This window comes from Desmodus rotundus, chromosome 6 (assembly GCF_022682495.2).
Source record: "Desmodus rotundus isolate HL8 chromosome 6, HLdesRot8A.1, whole genome shotgun sequence".
NCBI classification, from domain to species: domain Eukaryota; kingdom Metazoa; phylum Chordata; class Mammalia; order Chiroptera; family Phyllostomidae; genus Desmodus; species Desmodus rotundus.
The window spans coordinates 112,705,112-112,722,672 of record NC_071392.1 but is presented as its reverse complement, the minus strand read 5'-3'; the positions used below and the strand labels follow the sequence as shown (position 1 = coordinate 112,722,672).

Below are 17,561 nucleotides of genomic sequence, written 5' to 3'. Positions count from 1 at the left end.
ATCTCCCTGTATTATAATGTCTCTGATTATGTTTCTGTTTATATCTGAATGAGAGTCACAAGTGCAGAAAATGTATCTGTCTCCCAGAAAGTAACTAGGCATTTCTTTCTTTCTTTCTTTCTTTCTTTCTTTCTTTCTTTCTTTCTTTCTTTCTTTCTTTCTTTCTTTCTTTCTTTCTTTCTTTCTTTTTCTTTCTTTCTTTCTTTCTTTCTTTTCTTTCCTTCTTTCTTTTTTTTTTTCACTTAAGCATTTCTGAGAGTGTGGTGGACTGAGAACAACAGTGCTTGAAGAGACTGGCAGACAATGTATTTGGGAGCTCTGTGGAAGGAGAGGTCACTTCCTCCCAGAGAGATCTTGGAGATCTTCCTGGAAGAAGTGCCATTTGGCTAATAGATATCCTGGAATTACATCCCACATATCCAAATTACTCATTTTCAACTATATGACTTTGGCAAAAGAAAATGATTTTTCCCAATCATAACACTATTTTTCAAGGTTCACAAAATTATTTGCACTAAGACAAAATATATCAGAGTGAGATTAGTAACTCAAGCTGTCTCTTAATTTTTATGCAAAAAATCTTTTTCAGCCCTGACTGGTGTGGTCAGTGGGTTGGACATCATCCTGCAAGCTGAGAGGTTGCTGGTTCAATTTCCGCTCAGGGCACATGCCTGGATTGCAGGCCAGGTTCCTAGTTCAGGGTGTGTGAGAGGCAACCAATCAATGTTTCTCTCCCTCTCTTTCTCCCTCTCTTCCTCCCGCTCTAAAAATCAGTAAATAAAATCTTTTTAAAAACTTTTTTAACATATATGTTGAAGTTTTCAATTGTTGTACAACAAACCTCCACACACTTAGGGGCTCAAGACAACACCCATTTAACTGGGGTGATCACTTCATAAGGTATATAAATGTCTAATCACTATGTTGTACATCTGAGACTAATATAACATTGTATGTCAACTATAATTTAAAAGTTAAACATCTCTAAAATAACTAAGATAGTGCCACGCTAAATTAAAAAAAAATACAACACCCATATTTATTGGTTCACAGTTCTATAAGTCAGAAGTCTAGGCACAAATTATCTGGGTTCTCTGCTCAGGGACTCAAAAGGCCAAAATCAAGGTGTTGGCCAGCTGTGTCCTTATCTAAAGACTCAACTAGGGAAAGTTTGGCTTCCAGGCTCCCTCAGGAATACATTTTCTTGTGGTCATGTTACTGAGATGTCCATTTTCTTGCTGTTAGCTGGGGACCACTTTTGGCTCCCAGGGACCCCTCTTGGGTCCTTGCCATGGAGCTGCCTCCACGACATGGCAGTTTGCTCCTTCAAGGCTAACATGGGAGTGTTAGGCAAAAATACTGTACATTTTTCACATATAGGCTTTATAACTTCGATGCTATTTATTATCATACACATATGCACATACAATCGATATTTCTAAACATAGTTGAATGTACAGGAACATGCACTGACACATTAGCTAAGTGATCCTGGGCCTCAGCAGGCTGAGCCCAAAGTTCCTCATCTGTAAAATGGGGATAACAACAGTGCCCATCTTGGAGGGTTACAGTAAGCACATAGTAAGTGCTCAATAAATACAAGCTGCTGATTAGTCCTGAAGAATGGGGAGGGTCTAAACACAGGGAGATGAGGTGGGTGAGTGGACAGGGTTCTGAATGAGGGGGAAACTACAAGAGCAAAAATCCCAGAAGCAGGAAGACTGGTGGTGGTTTGGAGTGTGATCATTTGCACAGGTGTGTGCGTGTTGTGTGTGTTGACAGACCAAACAGTGGATGAGGGCAGCTTCATTCACTTCCTGTCAGCACTTACTAAATGCTTACCGTGTACCAGGTACTATGAGAGGATGCCCGGCCAGCAGTGTGACTTGCATCTGGAGGTGGTAGGAAGGCAAGGAAAAGGTGTGAGCAGAAAAGGGCAGTGCTCTGAGCTTCAGGGAATCCATTTGCTTCTAGAAGAGTGGTTGGGAGCCCTGCTGTGGAGAGAACCCTGATGTCTACTCTCTTCCCCTCAGCCTCAAAGCTGGAGGGATGCAACCATTTCCCTTCAAAAGTTCTAAATGTGGGAATTCGTGCAGGGCACTCACACCAAAGCAGCTCACTTCTGTACTTGTCCACACTCACAAGCACATCCATGGAATAACAGAGTCACCACCTTACCCTCACACCATGAGCAGATGACCTAAAACGAAGCCAGGCATTTGGCTTCCTGCCTCCTCTTCCTGAAATGAATCCTGTACCGACCATCAACGCATCATCAGTGGCATTAAGCACCATTCATACAAACCCAGATGCTTGGAGGCTGGGACTGGAGTGCTGTTTAGAAAGCCTGGAGCCAGCCATGTTGCAGATGGGAAACTGAGGCTCAGACAAGAAAGTGACTTGCCCCAGGCCAGGCAGTGAGCCCAGGATTGATAGAACTCTGATTGAAATCTGGATTTACTGACAATCAGACTACGTGTTTTCCTGGTGTACACACACACACACAGTTACCTTCAATTCAGACATCTCTGGGTTGAACAGCAAAGCTTTTTGAGTTAGAGTTCAGGGGATATGGACCATTGTTAAAATGTAGGCTTATCTGTTGGGGGAATTTGGGAGTATGTTTAAATTTAGGTGGCTCTACCAATTCAATTTTTCCCCCTCTCTGTCTCAGCTTCTTCATCAGTAAAATAGAATAATAATATCACTTATATTAGGGGATTGTTGTAAAGATTAAATGAGTTATCAATAGGTAAGGGCTCTGAACATTACCTAGCACACAGAAATACCAATAGTATTATCATTAATATTACTGGCTTAACTCTAGAAACCTAGTAGGGGTTTGGGGGGCTCCGCTTCCAGGGTGATAGAGCCCTGCTGGTTTTGACACGGATTCCAAGCTACCCACTTGTCTTCATCCCAGCCTTGACCTCTATCCAGAGGGAGAGTGGGGAGGGGGGACCGGTGAGCCAGTTCTCCAGCAGACTCATACCTTTGAGTTCATGCAAGGTCCTGTGAAGGACACACCCAGGCTGAGCTATCTCTGTCCTTTGAAGTGAGGGGGGCCCAAGCTATCAGGGAGCCTCCAGGGCTTGGTAAGGGCAAGGCCAAGGCCCAAACAGGAATAAAAAGGTGGCCTCTTGACCTCCAATCCTGGGGCCCATAAAATTGGACAAGTGTTTATATCTGGGTAGGGAGTTCATGTGCACATGTGTGTATATTTGTATATGCATGCCTTCGTGTGTATGCATAGATGCACATGTCTATCCATGTATGTACACAGGAGTGGCACCTTATATCTGATTGAAAATGAGACTCCAGGATCACTCCCATCATGGTGCTCCCTGACCCTTTTAATGGCCCCCAGGCCTAAGCGATGGGCCCAGAACACTAAGCCCACTCTCTGGGGCCAGTGTCAGGTGATGGCTCTGCTGCTCTAAAATTCTAAGCAAGTACCTTGATCTCTCTGTATCTTAGTGTGCTGCAGTTTCTCCGCCTGTAAAATAAGGAGTTTGGATGAAGTGAGGCCTGAGGTTTCCTCCAGTCCTGATGATATATCTCTGCAGTGGAGAGCCATAGTCCCAGGAGTTTCAGCATGGGACTCCACTGGGCCCCGGACCCCTACTTCCATGGGTCTCTGACTCTACAGAGGAAGTGAAGACTGAGGATCTGCCCTAGCAGCCTGTACATGGGGTTCAGCTAAGGTTGGGAGCAGAATCCAGGCCATTTAGGGTATCAGAGTATATGCCAGGAACGCCCTTTTGTGGGCTTGGGAAACCAGAACCCTGCCTCCAGTAGTGTGCTTCCTGTATCAGGGTAGAGGGTCCAGGTGTAGACTTCTAGGCCAGCCACCCCCATTCTTGAGCTGTAACTCCTGAGCCTTTGATTAGTCTACTATGCTAGGCCCAGCATAGGCCAGGTCGGTGGAGAATATGGGCAGAGATTCTGCCCTTGAGATGCCAACCATTCACTTGGGAAGACACATACACATAAATACACAATTAGTCATCACTTTCTGTTTAGTGAACAAATAAATGTCCCAAGGAAGCTCTGTACACATGGGTGGGGACAGGGAAGGCTACCTAGAGGAAGGAGGGGGAAGTAGAATCTTGAAGACAGGAATAATCTAAATTCAGAAAAGCCTGAAGAGGGCATTCCAGGAAGAGCTTGAGCAAAAATGTGCTGGTGGAGAGTGTTGAAGAGACAACGAGGAGTTTGACCTTAGCGCAAGGTACAGGTAGGAGAAGAGGTGGAGGGGATGAAGCGGGAGAGAACTGCAGCTGAATCATAAGAGGCCACAAGTGCTGTGTTAAGGAGTGTGGTACTTTGGGAGCCACAGCAGATTTTAGAAGAAGCAAGTGGTGTGACAGGAAAGGCGTGTTAGGGATTATTTAGTTTAAGTCAGCAAGGAGGTCCAGAGAGGGTATGAGGTTAACAGGAAGTAGATGGGATGGGCAGAGGCTCAGGGTTGCACAGATTGAGGACACTTCGGGAACACCACTCCTGGGGCCTAAACACAGCTCTCTCCTCCCCCTGGAAACCTCTGGGTATTATTTCCTGGCTCATTCTCCTAGTTGCTAGGGCTAAGGAGTCCCTCTGGGGTTTCAGACTAGGCGGGGACAGGATTTTCTCACCAGAGCATGAAGCCCTGGCCAAAATCACCCCCTGCCTCCTGTTGGGCCAGATGGGCAGCTCTCAGACCCACCCCCACCAACTCTGCTTTACTAAGAGTCCAGAACCTCTGGCCCTGCACATTCTGAGGATGTGTATTTGCGGTCTCTCTCATTGCATTTCTCAGCCCATTGGGAGACCTGGAGGTGGAGAGAATAGGATTGGCAGAATCCGGAGGATGGAAGGAAACTTGGACACATTAAGCTTACAGATAAGGAAATTGAGGCCCAGAGAGGTAACATGACTTGCTTGAAGTCACACAGCAAGATTGGGACAGTTAGGAGTAGGCCCAGGTCTCCTGGAGGACGCTGAAGCTCACTGGGATTTAGACAATCTGGCACACGTAGAGAGCAGAAAGGGTCAAGACCAGAAACTATGGGCTCAAATCCTGGCTCTGCTATTTACATGAGCTTTGTGATCTTGGGAAGTCACTTGGGCTGAGTCTGTTTTCTCACCTTGGAAATGGGGATAATACCCAGCTTGGGAGTTGTTATGAAGATCAAAACACGTAGGTAGGTGCCTGGCACTCGGTAAATGTTCAATAAATGTCAGCTAATAGTCTGTCAGTGGCAACAGTAGGTACTCAATAAATGCTGAGTGCATTATTGAATACGAATCCACATACTGACAGTAAGATGTGTGAGCCTCACTTTCCCCGCACATACATCGGGACTAATAACCAATCCTTGTCATTTTTCTGTCCAGCCTCAGTAGCAACAGATTAAACAAGATGTGTAAACTTCCAGTACAGAGCAGTCTCTAGGTCAATGTTTATCCAGCCCAGGGCAATTCCTCTCCAAGTCCTACTCCCTAAAATTTCCCGTCAGCAATCCGACTTCTCTACTCTCCCAGGTGCTGCCCCAGAATAGGTGCTTGCATCCTATATCCAAGTCCCCCAATCTGTACTACTCAACTGCACCTCTCAAACCTGTCCAGCTGAGGAAAGGTGGGGTGGAAAGCAGAGAATGTGTAGTGGTGAGGAGGTGAGACAGAAAAGGGAGGGCGAGCAGGGAGACAAGTGGTGGGAAGGATGGAGGTTCATGGACATGGCGTGGAGTCGAGTAGTACAGACGGGGGGGACTTGGATATAGGATGCAGGTGAGAGGATCTGGGAGGCCGAGGGAGGGGTGAGGGCGCTGGGGTAGGAGAAGGGAGAGCAGGAAGATGGGGATCCTGTAAGGAGGAGTTGGACCCTTCTCACTGAGAGGTCTGCGGGTCACCCTGAGACAGGAGATCCAAGCTCTCAACAGTTGTGTCTCCCAACGGCGCCCCGCGGCTCTGAGTTGGGCTCCTAGGCAGGAGTCACTAACCAGAGGAACAGTGGAGAGGAGGCAGGGAGGGGGAATCCACAGCCTGGGATTGGTCTCCGCTCCGCCTGCCAGTGACGCCAGGCGGGCGGGCCCCTTTGTGACGTCACAATCAGCTGTTTGAACGTTCCAATTTGTGCTGCGAGCCCAGCAGCAGCGGCTGCACACACTCAAAGCCCCACGGGCGAGAGCAGCAGCCTCGAGCGTCCGACGAGTAGCTCCGCCAACTCCTCGACCAGTCCCCGGGATGCGGCCTGGACTGTGATCAGCCGGCGACCCCCGGCCGTTCAGCGGCACAACTACCTCAGCGCTACCCAGTCCGCTGCACCGCCCGGGTACCCAGGTGAGTTCCAACCAGCTTTAGCCAGGGGGCTCCCTGCGCCCCCAGCTCCTGGGTCTTTGTCTGTCTCCGCCCGCGGCTGCGGGGGCGCATTCCCGTCTACTGATTGGCTGCTGCAAGCCCGGTAGACCGTGACGTTTCTCTATTTGCATTTGACATTGAGACGTCACTAAGGCCGGCACCGCCCCCCTCCCCCCCTCGGGTCGCGTGTCCTCCCCTGACCCGGTGGGCACTGGGCTGGGGCTGCTGGGCTCTTGGGTGAGGGATTCTGAAAGGCAGTGGGGCCCGGAGGGGCCTTGGCAGTTTCCTGGGTTAATCCAGGGGCTGGGGTCAGACCTCTGATCACCGACTTTCTCCTTGCGACTCGAGAAGGGTTCGGATTGTGCTGCTGGGTCTAGGTTCGTCAAGAGCTGAAGGGAGGCCTGGAGCTCCAGCTCCAAGTCTTTGGGGCAGTGCCAGATGGTGGTGGAGTCTCCTCCTTGTGGCTCCAGGCTCCCCACCCCCTGGGTCTAACATAATAACATCATCCTAATGCCTGATGGGTGCAGCGCTTTATCTGACTTCACTCCCAGCCCCCAAACTAGGGGTCTTAGATCCCATTTCACAGAAGGGGAAACTGAGGCCCAGAGAGGGGATATGGCTTACTCGTGGTCATGAAGCCAATTAGGGTCATGCCTACTGAGTGAGCAACAGATGCATTAGCCATGGGCACATGCCTAGTAGGAACTCAATACAAGTAAAAAGTTATACATCCTATGACTGAGGACACTACAGTGGGCCCAATACCATCTGAATTTGATAGGGCTCCTAGGTGTCCTCACACCTGGATTTTTTTCCAGGAGTTCTTTGGAGATTGGGTCCCGTTTTGTGGCCCTGACCCTCACTCTGTACTTGGGAGTCCCAGAGCCTAATAAAATGGTCTCCCAGCTGTTTTGACCACAGAAAAGTGAGTCATTGGCTGCATCAGGGTGTCTCCAGGGCTGATTTTAGGGTGGGGTGAGGGTGAGAGTTTGCCCCTTCATCATCTCCCCAACCCCCAGAGTTGTCGGGTAGAAGGACATGACCTGGCCTAGTGCTGGTAATTACAAGGGTTGTGCTGCCCCTCTCTGCTCACTGAGAGAGGCAAGAGAAAGGGTAGGAGAAAAAGCTTCTGACTTTCTAAGTGGATGGGCCTAGAGGCTGAATGGGCTTTGCCTAAGGATGGGCTCGGGTAGAGGTGGCTTGGGGCTCAAGTGCTATTCTGGTCACAGCTGCTGCAGTTATTAAAGGGAATGGTTCTCCCTGGAGCAGGGCTGGGAATGTGAGAACCAGGAAGTTGGCAGGGCTGGGAAAGAAAATCCGGGAGACTCCCCAGTGGTCATGAGAGGGGCGGGCACTGGCTGGCTGGGGCTGCTGCTACTCTTGGCTCTGTCACTGACTTGCTGTGTGACCTCCGGCAGGCAGCTCTTCCCCCACCCCCAGCCTCCCTTACCTCAATCTGTCCGTAATTTGAGGAGGCCCTGAGCAGGCTGTGGTACGCAGTGGGTGCTCTGGCAAATGCATGGTGAATCTTGGTATGAGCAACCCCAGACCCTTTCATAGCCGGGCAGAGGGTGTCTGAGGGGAGCAGTGACTTGATCAAGGTCTGATTCATGTCTGACCTCCCTATCTGAATATTTTGGGGGATTATTTGCTGAGGGTTTTCTGCATACACTCTGGACTGGAGGCTCAGTGCCTGAGGCTAGGCCTACCCTGCCGCCATCTAGCTGTGTGTCCTTTAGAGAGATATCTTCTGATCCTGAGGTTGTGAAATGGACTAGGTGAATATGATAGTCGCAAAACAACTCTTAACTTCATTTTCTCAGTGAAGTAGTAGGTCCTTAGAAAGAGGGGGTTCCTCATTAAGGCCCCAAACTTCCTTCACAAAGGGCCAAACTTTCTGGATTTTTTGTAACTGAATCACTAAGTCCTCCCTGTGGCTACAGATGGGCCAGGATATGTGGCCATACTAGTTGGGATGGCCCAACCTATGGCAATCCCCATAGATCCCCCACCAGGGAAGCCAGCACCCAGGAAACATTTCCCTCTGGAGCGCACTGTGGGTCTGCAAATATGGAAATACTCTCAGGGTGGGAGCTTAAGAAATTTTCTGGCAATTGTGAAAACATTCTCAGGGAACGGGAGAGATAGCCACAAGCACATAAATACCCCCAGGAGGGTTAACAGTAAGAGTAGAGTGCCTTCAGGGAATGCATTGGGTTGGCCAAAAAGTCCAGTTAACATTTTTTTCCCATAAAAGAGATATTTTTCATTTTCATTAATAACTTTATTGATTTGGATATTTTGAGTACGTTGGCTATCTCCGGCTATTGGTTTCTAGTGGGTAGAGGCCAGGGGTGCAGCTAAACATCTTCCAATGCATAAGGCAGCCCCACAGCAAAGAATTATTTGGCCAAAATGTCAAATATCTAAGTTCCAAGATGCTCCGTAAATCACTTTTGACATGTTCAACGAGTCACAGCACCTTCTCCAAACACTGCACAAATTTTTATTTTATGTGTTTCAGTTGTGTTTTTCCTTTCTTGAAATAATAAAGCATAATATGCAAAAATGTTGCTTATTTTCTTCCCTCTTCAATATTAAAATGGCTACACAAAAATTCACCAATTTTGATAAGTTTTTTAAAAACACACACTGATATGACAGCTGTCACAATACAGTCTAACAAAATTGTCTCCAATGAAGTTAAAGCACTACTAGAGCCATCCTATGGAAAAAAGGTAATGGACTTTTTGGCCAACTCAATAAGTATGGACATGTCCAGGGAGTTCTATAGGAAGTGCAGAAACATTCTTCCAGGAAGGTGACAAATCGTTCAGTAGCAAAACTATCGACCATCTTTAGGGGACAAATGTGGAGGGTCAAGCTTTAGGGACATCCAGTGGGCCCTGAGCCCAGGTCTAGTCCTGAGGTAGCCTGAGGTGGGGAGAGGAACACATCTATAGCCATCTCCTTGGTGTCTGCATTCCTGAAGCAGGGGGTTTTCTTCCTCATCTTCCCCCAGGGGAGGGCTGATTGAGGCCTTGAGTCCTGGTCTAACCCTCAGTGTTGATTCTTAAGGGTTCTTAGGGTGTGATAGCTCCCTCCCTCCACCATCACCTCCCAATGACCTGTTGTCTCTCGGTGGCCAGGCAACCTGATCTTCCTCCTAGCCAGAGATGCTGCCCTTGAGCAGGAGCTTGGGAGTAGGGGGTCAGAAGGGGGAGGGCCTGTGGGAATAGGATCTTCCAAGCTCATCTCACAAACAGAACTGAGGCCTGTGCAATCAAATGGTTCTGTGGGATTTTTGCTTGCCAGCACTTTTCAAGCCATGCAGGCTCAAGTAATGGTTCTTCACGTCTGGGCTCAAGTAGTACCATTTAGGAAATCATGATGAAATCCAGGGTTCTTTGCCCCAGGAAAATGCACATGGACCATTGGGCCCTTGGCTACCAAGTTAAAAATGCCTAATTCACCGAGACACCCAGCAAAGGCAATGGAATATAGTGATTATGGGTGCTGCCTTTGGGCAAGTAACCTTACTTCTCTTAGCCTCAGTTTCTTCACCTGTAAAAGAGGGATAATAATTATATCCACTTCCTAGAGTTGTGAGGATTACAAGAGGCAATATAGGTAAAGTGTTTAGTGTAGTACCTGGCACATGAATGTTAGCAATATTATGATGATGATAAATAATCACAACGTTGGGAAATTTCTTCCTTGGGGAAGATCACCCCCTGGCCAAAATCACCCCCTGCCTCCTGTTGGGCCAGATGGGCAGCTCTCAGACCCACCCCCTGGAGAATCCTAATTACCCTTCAAGGTCCAGGTTGTATGTTCAATCCCCTGAAGACCTTCCTTGACAGAGTCTGGTCATATATACCGCTCTTTCCATGTTCCTAGAGCATGCAATACTATTAATAACTAGTTGACTACAGAGTATTGTTCTAAGCTCTTTGTGTTTGGCTCCTTTAATTCTTATTAGAGCCTAAAGGAGGCTATTATTATTAGCTCATTTAATTCGTATAAGGGCCCAGGAGAGGGTACCGTTTTCATTGCCATTTGTCAGATAAGAAAAGTAAAGCACCAATAAGCTAAATAACTTCCTCAGGTCACACAGAAAATAGAAAAGCCTAAAAGCAGGCTGACCTAGCAGAAAGCACACACACCGCAGAGCTTCCCGAAACCTCCCTGTTCTGTTGTACTCTGATCTGGTATGGTGGCTTGGAGTGGTATCCCCAGGAAGGAGTGGGGGTAGCCTTCGGGTCAGTGGTGGCTCTGACTCCTCTCTACGCCTCTCAGGTTTTTGCACTGCTATAGGACACCCCCCTGAGGCCGCTTCACTCCCCCACCATGTTCCAGCGCCTCACCAGCCTCTTCTTCAGCAACCCCTCGCCACCTGAGGACCTCGACTGCCCCCAAGCCTTCGTCTCCGAGGAGGAGGAAGTGGATGGCTGGCTCATCATTGGCCTGCCGGGTGAGGCCTAAGTTCGGGACCAGAACTAAGACTAATTACCTGGGCCTGTGAAGGTCAGGTGGCCAAGCAGCGGAGGGGAAGGGAGCTGCTAGGCCGGGGATTGGGGAATTCCCCAAGGCCTGCTGGGCAAACTGGGGCTGAGGCAGTGACACTGGAGGTGGGGTAACATCCCATGCAAGCGCAGGCTGTCTCCCGGCCGCGCAGTGTTGGGGCCCACACCTCTCGTACACTAGGGCAGCGGGTGAGGCTCCTGGCTCGTGGGTGCCCCGTGAGCGTGATGGGCAGGGCCGAGGGTCTAACGATGCCTTTTCTCTCCCCGCCCCCTTGTGTCTGTGTGTGTGTGTGTGTGTGTGTGTGTCCCTCCCTGCTGCGCCCCCTCCCCTGCATGGCTGCCCCTCCCGCACCTCGTAGACAGCTACTCGGCTCCACCTAGTCCGGGGGCCGCCCCAGCGCCCGCTGGCCGCCCTCCGCCCGCACCCTCCTTGATGGACGAGAGCTGGTTCGTTACCCCTCCCGCCTGTTTTACTGCAGAGGGCCCTGGACTCGGGCCCGTCCGCCTCCAGAGCAGCCCTCTGGAGGACCTCCTCATCGAGCACCCCAGCATGTCTGTTTACGTCACCGGCAGCACCATAGTGCTGGAGCCTGGGCCCCCTTCCCCGCATCCCGACGCGGACCTGCCCCACGGCGACCTTAGCGAGGAAGGGTGAGCGGCCGGGGCAGAGCGGAGTCCTAGAGAGGCGTGTCTAGGCGGCCAGCGTCTGTGCCGGGAGGCTGGGCGAGCACGCCCACGGCCCCACCCCTACACTGAGGGGGCGGGGCCTGTAGAGGCCAGTCTTCCAGCCAAAGGGTCGGGACTCTGGGGGCGGGGAACCAGGATAGCAGCCTGCCTGAGGGTGAAGGGGCGGGGCTTCGAATAGGGAGGGGCGTGGGTAAGACTCTCAGGAGTTGCTGGAGCGCTTTGTCCGAACGTCAAGGGCGTGCGGCTTCTAGAGGCTTGTACTAAAGGCAAGGGTCGAATTAGAGATTGGAATCGAGTCTTCCCTGGGGTGTGGATTTTACCTGTCACAGGGACTAGAACCGAGGAGCTATCTCCAGGTTGGCTGGGAGGACGGGCTGGTTGCCCGAAGAAGGGCGTTGGGTGCCCCCATATGAGTAGAGACAGTAGTGCGCCAGGGCGAAGGTACAGGGGCAGGGTGGGAGGTGTCAGTGCTTCTCTTAGCCCCGCAGTGGCCGGGCCCTGAACCTGAGTCCGCTCTGCCCCGCAGGGAGCTGGCGCCGGTCCGCCTAGAGCCCCTGGCCCTGCACCATGCAGCCGCCCCTCTGCCGGCGCGGGCTACACTGCTGGAGAAGGCGGGCCAGGTACGGCGGCTGCAGCGGGCCCGTCAGCGGGCAGAGCGTCCTGCGCTGAGCGCCAAGGTGATGCAACGGCAGAACCGCGCACGCGAGAGCCGCCCGCGCAGGCCCAAGCACCAGGGCAGCTTCATCTACCAGCCGTGCCAGCGCCAGTTCAACTATTGAGCGTCCACCGGCCGATCCACAAACCCCTTGCTGACCCCGACCCCTGTCATGCCCCTCCGCCGCAGCCAGTGTGTTGCTCGAGGGACGCCCACAGCCCACCTGGGGCTGGATACCACAACCTCCCTCCTTAAGTGTGTGAGGTGGGCTGCTAGCCCCCTTTTCAATCCCCTCTATTTCCCCATCCCTGAGTCTCTAATCCGCCTCTGAACCTCTTCCTGCCCTTCACCCTCTTTCTTTCTGGCCCCTATGCCCAACACCTCTAATATCTTCTTTCCTTCTGTGGTGCCCATCCCATCTCTGCAGACATTCCCCTTCATCCTTGCCCTCCCGTCCTCTACCTCTGGCCCACTTCTATTTTTGAGAGTCTCCTCTTCTAGTCCCAGATCTGGCTTTCCTCACTTTAAATCCCACTTTACAAGCCTCACCCTATCTCATGTTTGGCACTACACTTGCTCCTGCTTCCTTATTCATTCCCAGTGATTCCCTCCCAAATGGATGGGGTGGGGAGGGGGACTGAGACTAAAGGTTTCTGTGCTTAGTCTCATCTTCCCTCCCCTGGGGGCTGTGCTCCTTGTAGTTTTTTAGGCCTAGAAAGGTAAAGTATGTGGAAGAGGGCTGTGAGATGTAAATTAGAGAGAGAAGGTAGATGGAATCAAGGGAAAGAGGCAGCCTATTGGAAATACAAAAAAGACAGACAGGTTGAGAAGCTGTAGGAAGCAGGGCACCCTGGGAGCTGGTACTGTGTGCTTGCCCAGAGAGGCCAAACCCTGCTCTCAGGCTGGAACCTGGAGTCTGCCCCCACTCCCTTTCCTGTAATCCCACCTCCCAAATCCCTTCCTGAAATCTACCCTTCTGCAGGCCCCTGGGTCTGAAAGGCTTAGTTAGTACCTTGCCACCCTACCCCCAATATGTCACCCCAGGAATAGAGGCTGGGCAAGGCCCTGCCATTCTGGCCATCTGTTCACTTGCCCAAGGTGCTAGAACTAGCTTAGGAGAGATGCAGGCCAGATGGCTTCTAGGCAGGCAAGTGCACACCCCAGAGTAAGAATGCAGAGGAATGATGCTGGGGAAGACAAGCCGTGGGGTGAACCTATCTCAAGATTGACAGCTCGGCCTTCATTTTGCCTCTGGCTTTATATTTCACACCCTGCCCAGGATGGCTAATAAACACTCCTGGGTAGGAGGCCAGGAGCTTCCAAATCTCCAAATAGTCACTATCCAGGTTCAGGGCCTTCAGAGGACTCTCCTCATTTTCTCTGAGTGCTCTCTTCCTTTCTAGGCTGCTGGGGAGAAATGGGTGCCCTACGGTTCCCCTCCCCTTCTCCTCCAGTAAATACCTGGAGGAGGGAACCTGAATCCCTGGGTGAAACAAGAGAACAGGGGCAGCCAGCTTTGCCCTTCTCATGGTGGGACTGAATTTTGGGCTCAGACACCAGCAACAGCCTTTTGGGATGCCCCGAGTTGCTTCCCTTTTTCTCTAACTGTCCTTTTCTAGTGTGTGCTCTTTCTTCCTCGAAACTTTTAAGATTTCCTGTTACATACTAACATAGGTCTTCCCCCCTTACCCCAATTCCAGGTCTCACAGTCAAGTGGAGGCTTGGAGATAACTGCATTCCCATGAGGGCAAAGGCAGCTGCCCTTCCAGACCCTGTAGCCCCAAGCCTCATGTGGGATGTGTGGGTAAGGGAGCAGGTAGCCCAATGGATGCTGGGATGGGGACGGAAGAAGCCTTGTTGGGGTGTCCTATCCAAGGGAGTAAGCCAGATCTACACTAAGAACTGATCAAAGTCCCCATACCAGTCCCCAGTAGTTGGCAACCTTGTTTCTGTCCCCAAGGTTCTCCCTCAGTTATTACCTAGTCACTTTTTTCTTCCAGCTACCCCTTGGTCACAGCCAGCTTAGGGTCTTCAGCACTTCCAAGAGCTGAAACTCCTTCTAACTCTTTTTGCTTACACCTTTGCTGCCAGCTGGGGCCTAGGCTCAGTCCTGGGCAGTGCCCATGATCCTTCTAGTGGGGGAAGAGTAGTAACAGGGCATTAGGCTCAAATTTTAAAAGGCCCTCCCCTTACCCATAATTCTGGAGCTCCTGTAGTTCTAGAATCTTCCAATCTCATCACCTGGCTGGTAAAGGCTCATAGGTTTTTGTACTTTCCTATAGATTCTGTAGCATTTGAGTGTGGCAATATTTTAATTGTGTATAGATTTCTAAGAATCAACACTACTCAGTCTCCTGCTAGTCTGACTCCTGAAGCATCAGACCTCATCATATTGTATTGACTGTGTATGTGCCTTTCACCTTGAGCATGCTTCAGGATTTTTTATTTAAACCACAGAACTTGAATATATGAGGGAACCAGAATTCACAAAGTCCTATGCAACTTTAGACAGGAGGGGGGTTAGAGAGTCTGTCTTGACTGATGTTTCCAGAGACCCTGGAGAAGTTTGTTCCAGTTTGTGAGTATTAATGTCAATACTACCAGCACTTTGCCAAAACTATGTCAGAGGGACCCGTTTCTAAAGTGAGTCCCAGTTACATCAAAGGGCAACTTACAATAATTCCCCAGTATGTCTGAGTGCTCTCTTCAAGCTGGGTGTCACTTTCCAGCCTTCGCCAGTCTGGCCCCAGCAGGGTATCACGTGTGTATGAATGCAGTTTGATGCCGTTTTGAAGTATGCCTGCTCCCCAGCTCCTGCCTGTGCCCTGATCAATTTGCTTTGACCCGTAATATCTTAGGTGCATTAAGGATCCCACCAGAGCCCTTGGATGCCTCCTCAGATCTGTGTGGCTTTGTGAGGGGACCGAATGCAGACACAGTATAACCCCTTATATCTTCCCACTTGCCCTGCCACCTAGTTCCAAATGGAACCACGTTGAGTGCATCCCTCTTGGGTGTTTTGTGTTGAGACGGGCTGAAATGAGGAGACTCTGGTTGACCATGTTATGACATGTCAACAGACTCAAGGACACAACCACCTCAACACGGTCATGTGGCATGCCTGTGTATGTGTGTAACAGGATTCTGATTGTTAGACTGTAATGTTATTCCTCTATGGGAGAAAAAAATATAAAGAAAAAACAAATAAAAATCTATTTAAAGCACATTATGCTTTCTGCCTGACTAGAGAAAAAGTAGGAGAAACACTTTGCAATCTTAAGCGCAGTATTGGCAGAGGGTATTATTATCAGGTTGGCTTTGGTTCTCCTGTGTGTCATAAGGGAAGGAAGAGGGTAGATAAGCATGCTGGGAACAGAGTTGGTGTGGGGTCTGACTCATAATAACTTCTTTTAGAGGGTCCTTGTAATGTGAGACATATATAATAAGACAGTTGAAATATTGATGAGAGTAAGAGTATGACAGAGAATCACCAACTTATCCTTTTGGTCTCAGTCATGGGGTTATGGCAAAGGCAAGGAGCTATAGCAGTGGAAAGGATGGAGTAAATGTCTAGATGTGGGAGAGAGCAGAAGGCTGAGACCTAGACCAAGACAAGAATACTGCTCCAAGCATCTGAGTCCCTGAAGGTAGGCAGTGGTTAGGATGGGAGAGAAGTAGCCGGCTTGTAGACTACAGATTTTTAGATAAGAATTGAGCCAGGGGAGGAAAAACCTGGGCATGTAGATGGTAAGTCACCCTTAAGCCTGATGCAGATGTTACAGAACAGCCAAAGAGGGGAATGGGCATTTTTGAAGTATATAACACATAATGACTGCTTTTATGTGGGAACTTCCATATCTAACCACAGAACTGGACTGAAGGTGGAAAGCTGAACTAGACTGGGCTAGATTCTCGATGCTGTTACAAAGAATCTTGCTGGTCAGGCTGGTCTTATCTCTTAAATGAAGGAGGTATAAACAGTTGTTTTGGAGCAATCCATCATGTGCCTGGAGAGGCAGTTGTGTAAGGTGGAGAAAAAGTGTTATCTGGGTTGCTGATGACTTCCTGTCCCTAGAAAATCCTGGGTGGCCTTTGATCCTCTCAACTGTTAGTTGCAATCAAAAGAAATTTGACCAATATACAAAGTGCCCAGTACAGTGTTGCAAAGGGCTAGTTTCTGGAAAGCCAAGAATAAGTTGAGTGAGCAAGAATGTTGCATCTTCCTCAGCTTGCCAGGTGCAATCAGGACAATGTGGGATTCTAGTTCACAAAGAAGGCTGTTCCTATTCATTTATGATCCAAAGAAAAGAGCTTGCTCACCCAATAATCCCCCACCAATAACATACGTTTGTGTTCTAGGACGATGACATTTATTTAACACATTCAGTATTTCACATTGTACAAATCCTTAGATTCTCTTTATTCACTGGTCCATTTCTACAACAAATACATCCAAAACACTATATAATAAAATTATTTACATTTCCAAATGAGACGATTCCTTTTGCTCCCCCCGCTACTGCTATTCACACAGTACTTCCACAGCACAATACATCATTAGAAGATCTAAAAATGCTTACCCTGTACTCTAGGCTGCTTAGGAAATGTGAAAACTAATAACAGAATTGCATTAGCTCCTCAATACATGGCAACATTTTAGAAACCTTGAACTTCATCAACACCAAAAGGATTCAACAATTCTGCTTTCCTCATTGCACTTTATGAAACAGGTTGCAGGGACTAGGAAAAGGGCCACATTATTAAAATGAGTAGCTGTACAGAAATGGATTTTAAAAAGTCACAGCTGAAAATTGCATTTTGTAAAATTCACACACATTTACAAGTATCAAGTTGCTGTCCAGCTTGTTTACTTGGATTTTCTTCGCTTGGATTGCACCGCACTGGTTATGTCTGTGGGGGGAAAGGAAGGATATGGTCAGCTGAGGCAAGTCTTTTTTTTTTTTAGATTTTTATTTTTAGAGTGAGAAGACGGGAGAAAGAAACATCAATTGGTTGCCTCTTGCACGCCCCCAACTGGGGACCTGGCCTACAACCCAGGCATGTGCCCTGACTGGGAATCTGACTGGCGACCTTTCAGTTTCCAGGCTGGCACTCAATCCATTGAGCCACATCAGCCACGGCTGAGGCAATTCTTCATAGTGTCTTTTAGGCAGTCTGCAAGAACATGGGCTGACCTAAATGGAGCTCTGTTGGCTCTGAATCTGTCTAAGGGCCTCAGAAGGAGCGTTCACTATAAAGAGGGTCTCAGGCTTCTATGAGAAGAGGATACAGCCCTGTGTACTAGGGCCTGGCAACTGGGGAAATGTGATATAGGTGGTGGGAAATTAAGCACA

The 17,561-nt window shown here is 49.4% G+C and overlaps 2 protein-coding genes across 12 annotated transcripts in view; one reads left to right on the top strand and one right to left on the bottom strand.

Moving 5' to 3' along the window:
• Window positions 1–4,114: 4,114 nt before the first annotated feature.
• Window positions 4,115–15,433, top strand: TP53INP2 (tumor protein p53 inducible nuclear protein 2). Of its 2 annotated transcripts, XM_045194838.3 has the most exons (5): window positions 4,115–4,231; window positions 6,130–6,321; window positions 10,639–10,813; window positions 11,225–11,516; window positions 12,079–15,433. In XM_045194838.3, exons 3-5 carry the CDS (start codon window positions 10,690–10,692, stop codon window positions 12,329–12,331), a joined length of 669 nt encoding a protein of 222 aa, XP_045050773.1. In that variant the 5' UTR covers window positions 4,115–4,231; window positions 6,130–6,321; window positions 10,639–10,689; the 3' UTR covers window positions 12,332–15,433. The 2 variants fall into 2 exon arrangements, with proteins under 2 accessions (XP_045050773.1, XP_024415493.1); XM_024559725.3 differs by lacking the exon at window positions 4,115–4,231 and having other exon boundaries at window positions 6,089–6,321.
• A 1,170-nt stretch (window positions 15,434–16,603) lies between these two features.
• The window catches only part of NCOA6 (nuclear receptor coactivator 6), a 98,839-nt gene continuing 97,881 nt past the window's right edge, over window positions 16,604–17,561 (bottom strand). For all 10 annotated transcript variants that reach the window (XM_053926499.2, XM_053926501.2, XM_053926496.2 and 7 more), the window contains one exon: window positions 16,604–17,118. In XM_053926499.2, coding sequence (XP_053782474.1) covers window positions 17,075–17,118 — 44 coding nt within the window. In that variant the 3' untranslated portion in view covers window positions 16,604–17,074. The remainder of the gene's footprint in view (window positions 17,119–17,561) is intronic.

Bases quoted from the DNA above. Each gene is read 5' to 3' on its own strand.
- TP53INP2 (XM_045194838.3), top strand. From the start codon at position 10,690: ATGTTCCAGCGCCTCACCAGCCTCTTCTTCAGCAACCCCTCGCCACCT. The intron at 10,814-11,224 runs GTGAGGCCTAAG...CGCACCTCGTAG, and splicing joins GCTCATCATTGGCCTGCCGG to ACAGCTACTCGGCTCCACCT. The intron at 11,517-12,078 runs GTGAGCGGCCGG...TCTGCCCCGCAG, and splicing joins GGCGACCTTAGCGAGGAAGG to GGAGCTGGCGCCGGTCCGCC.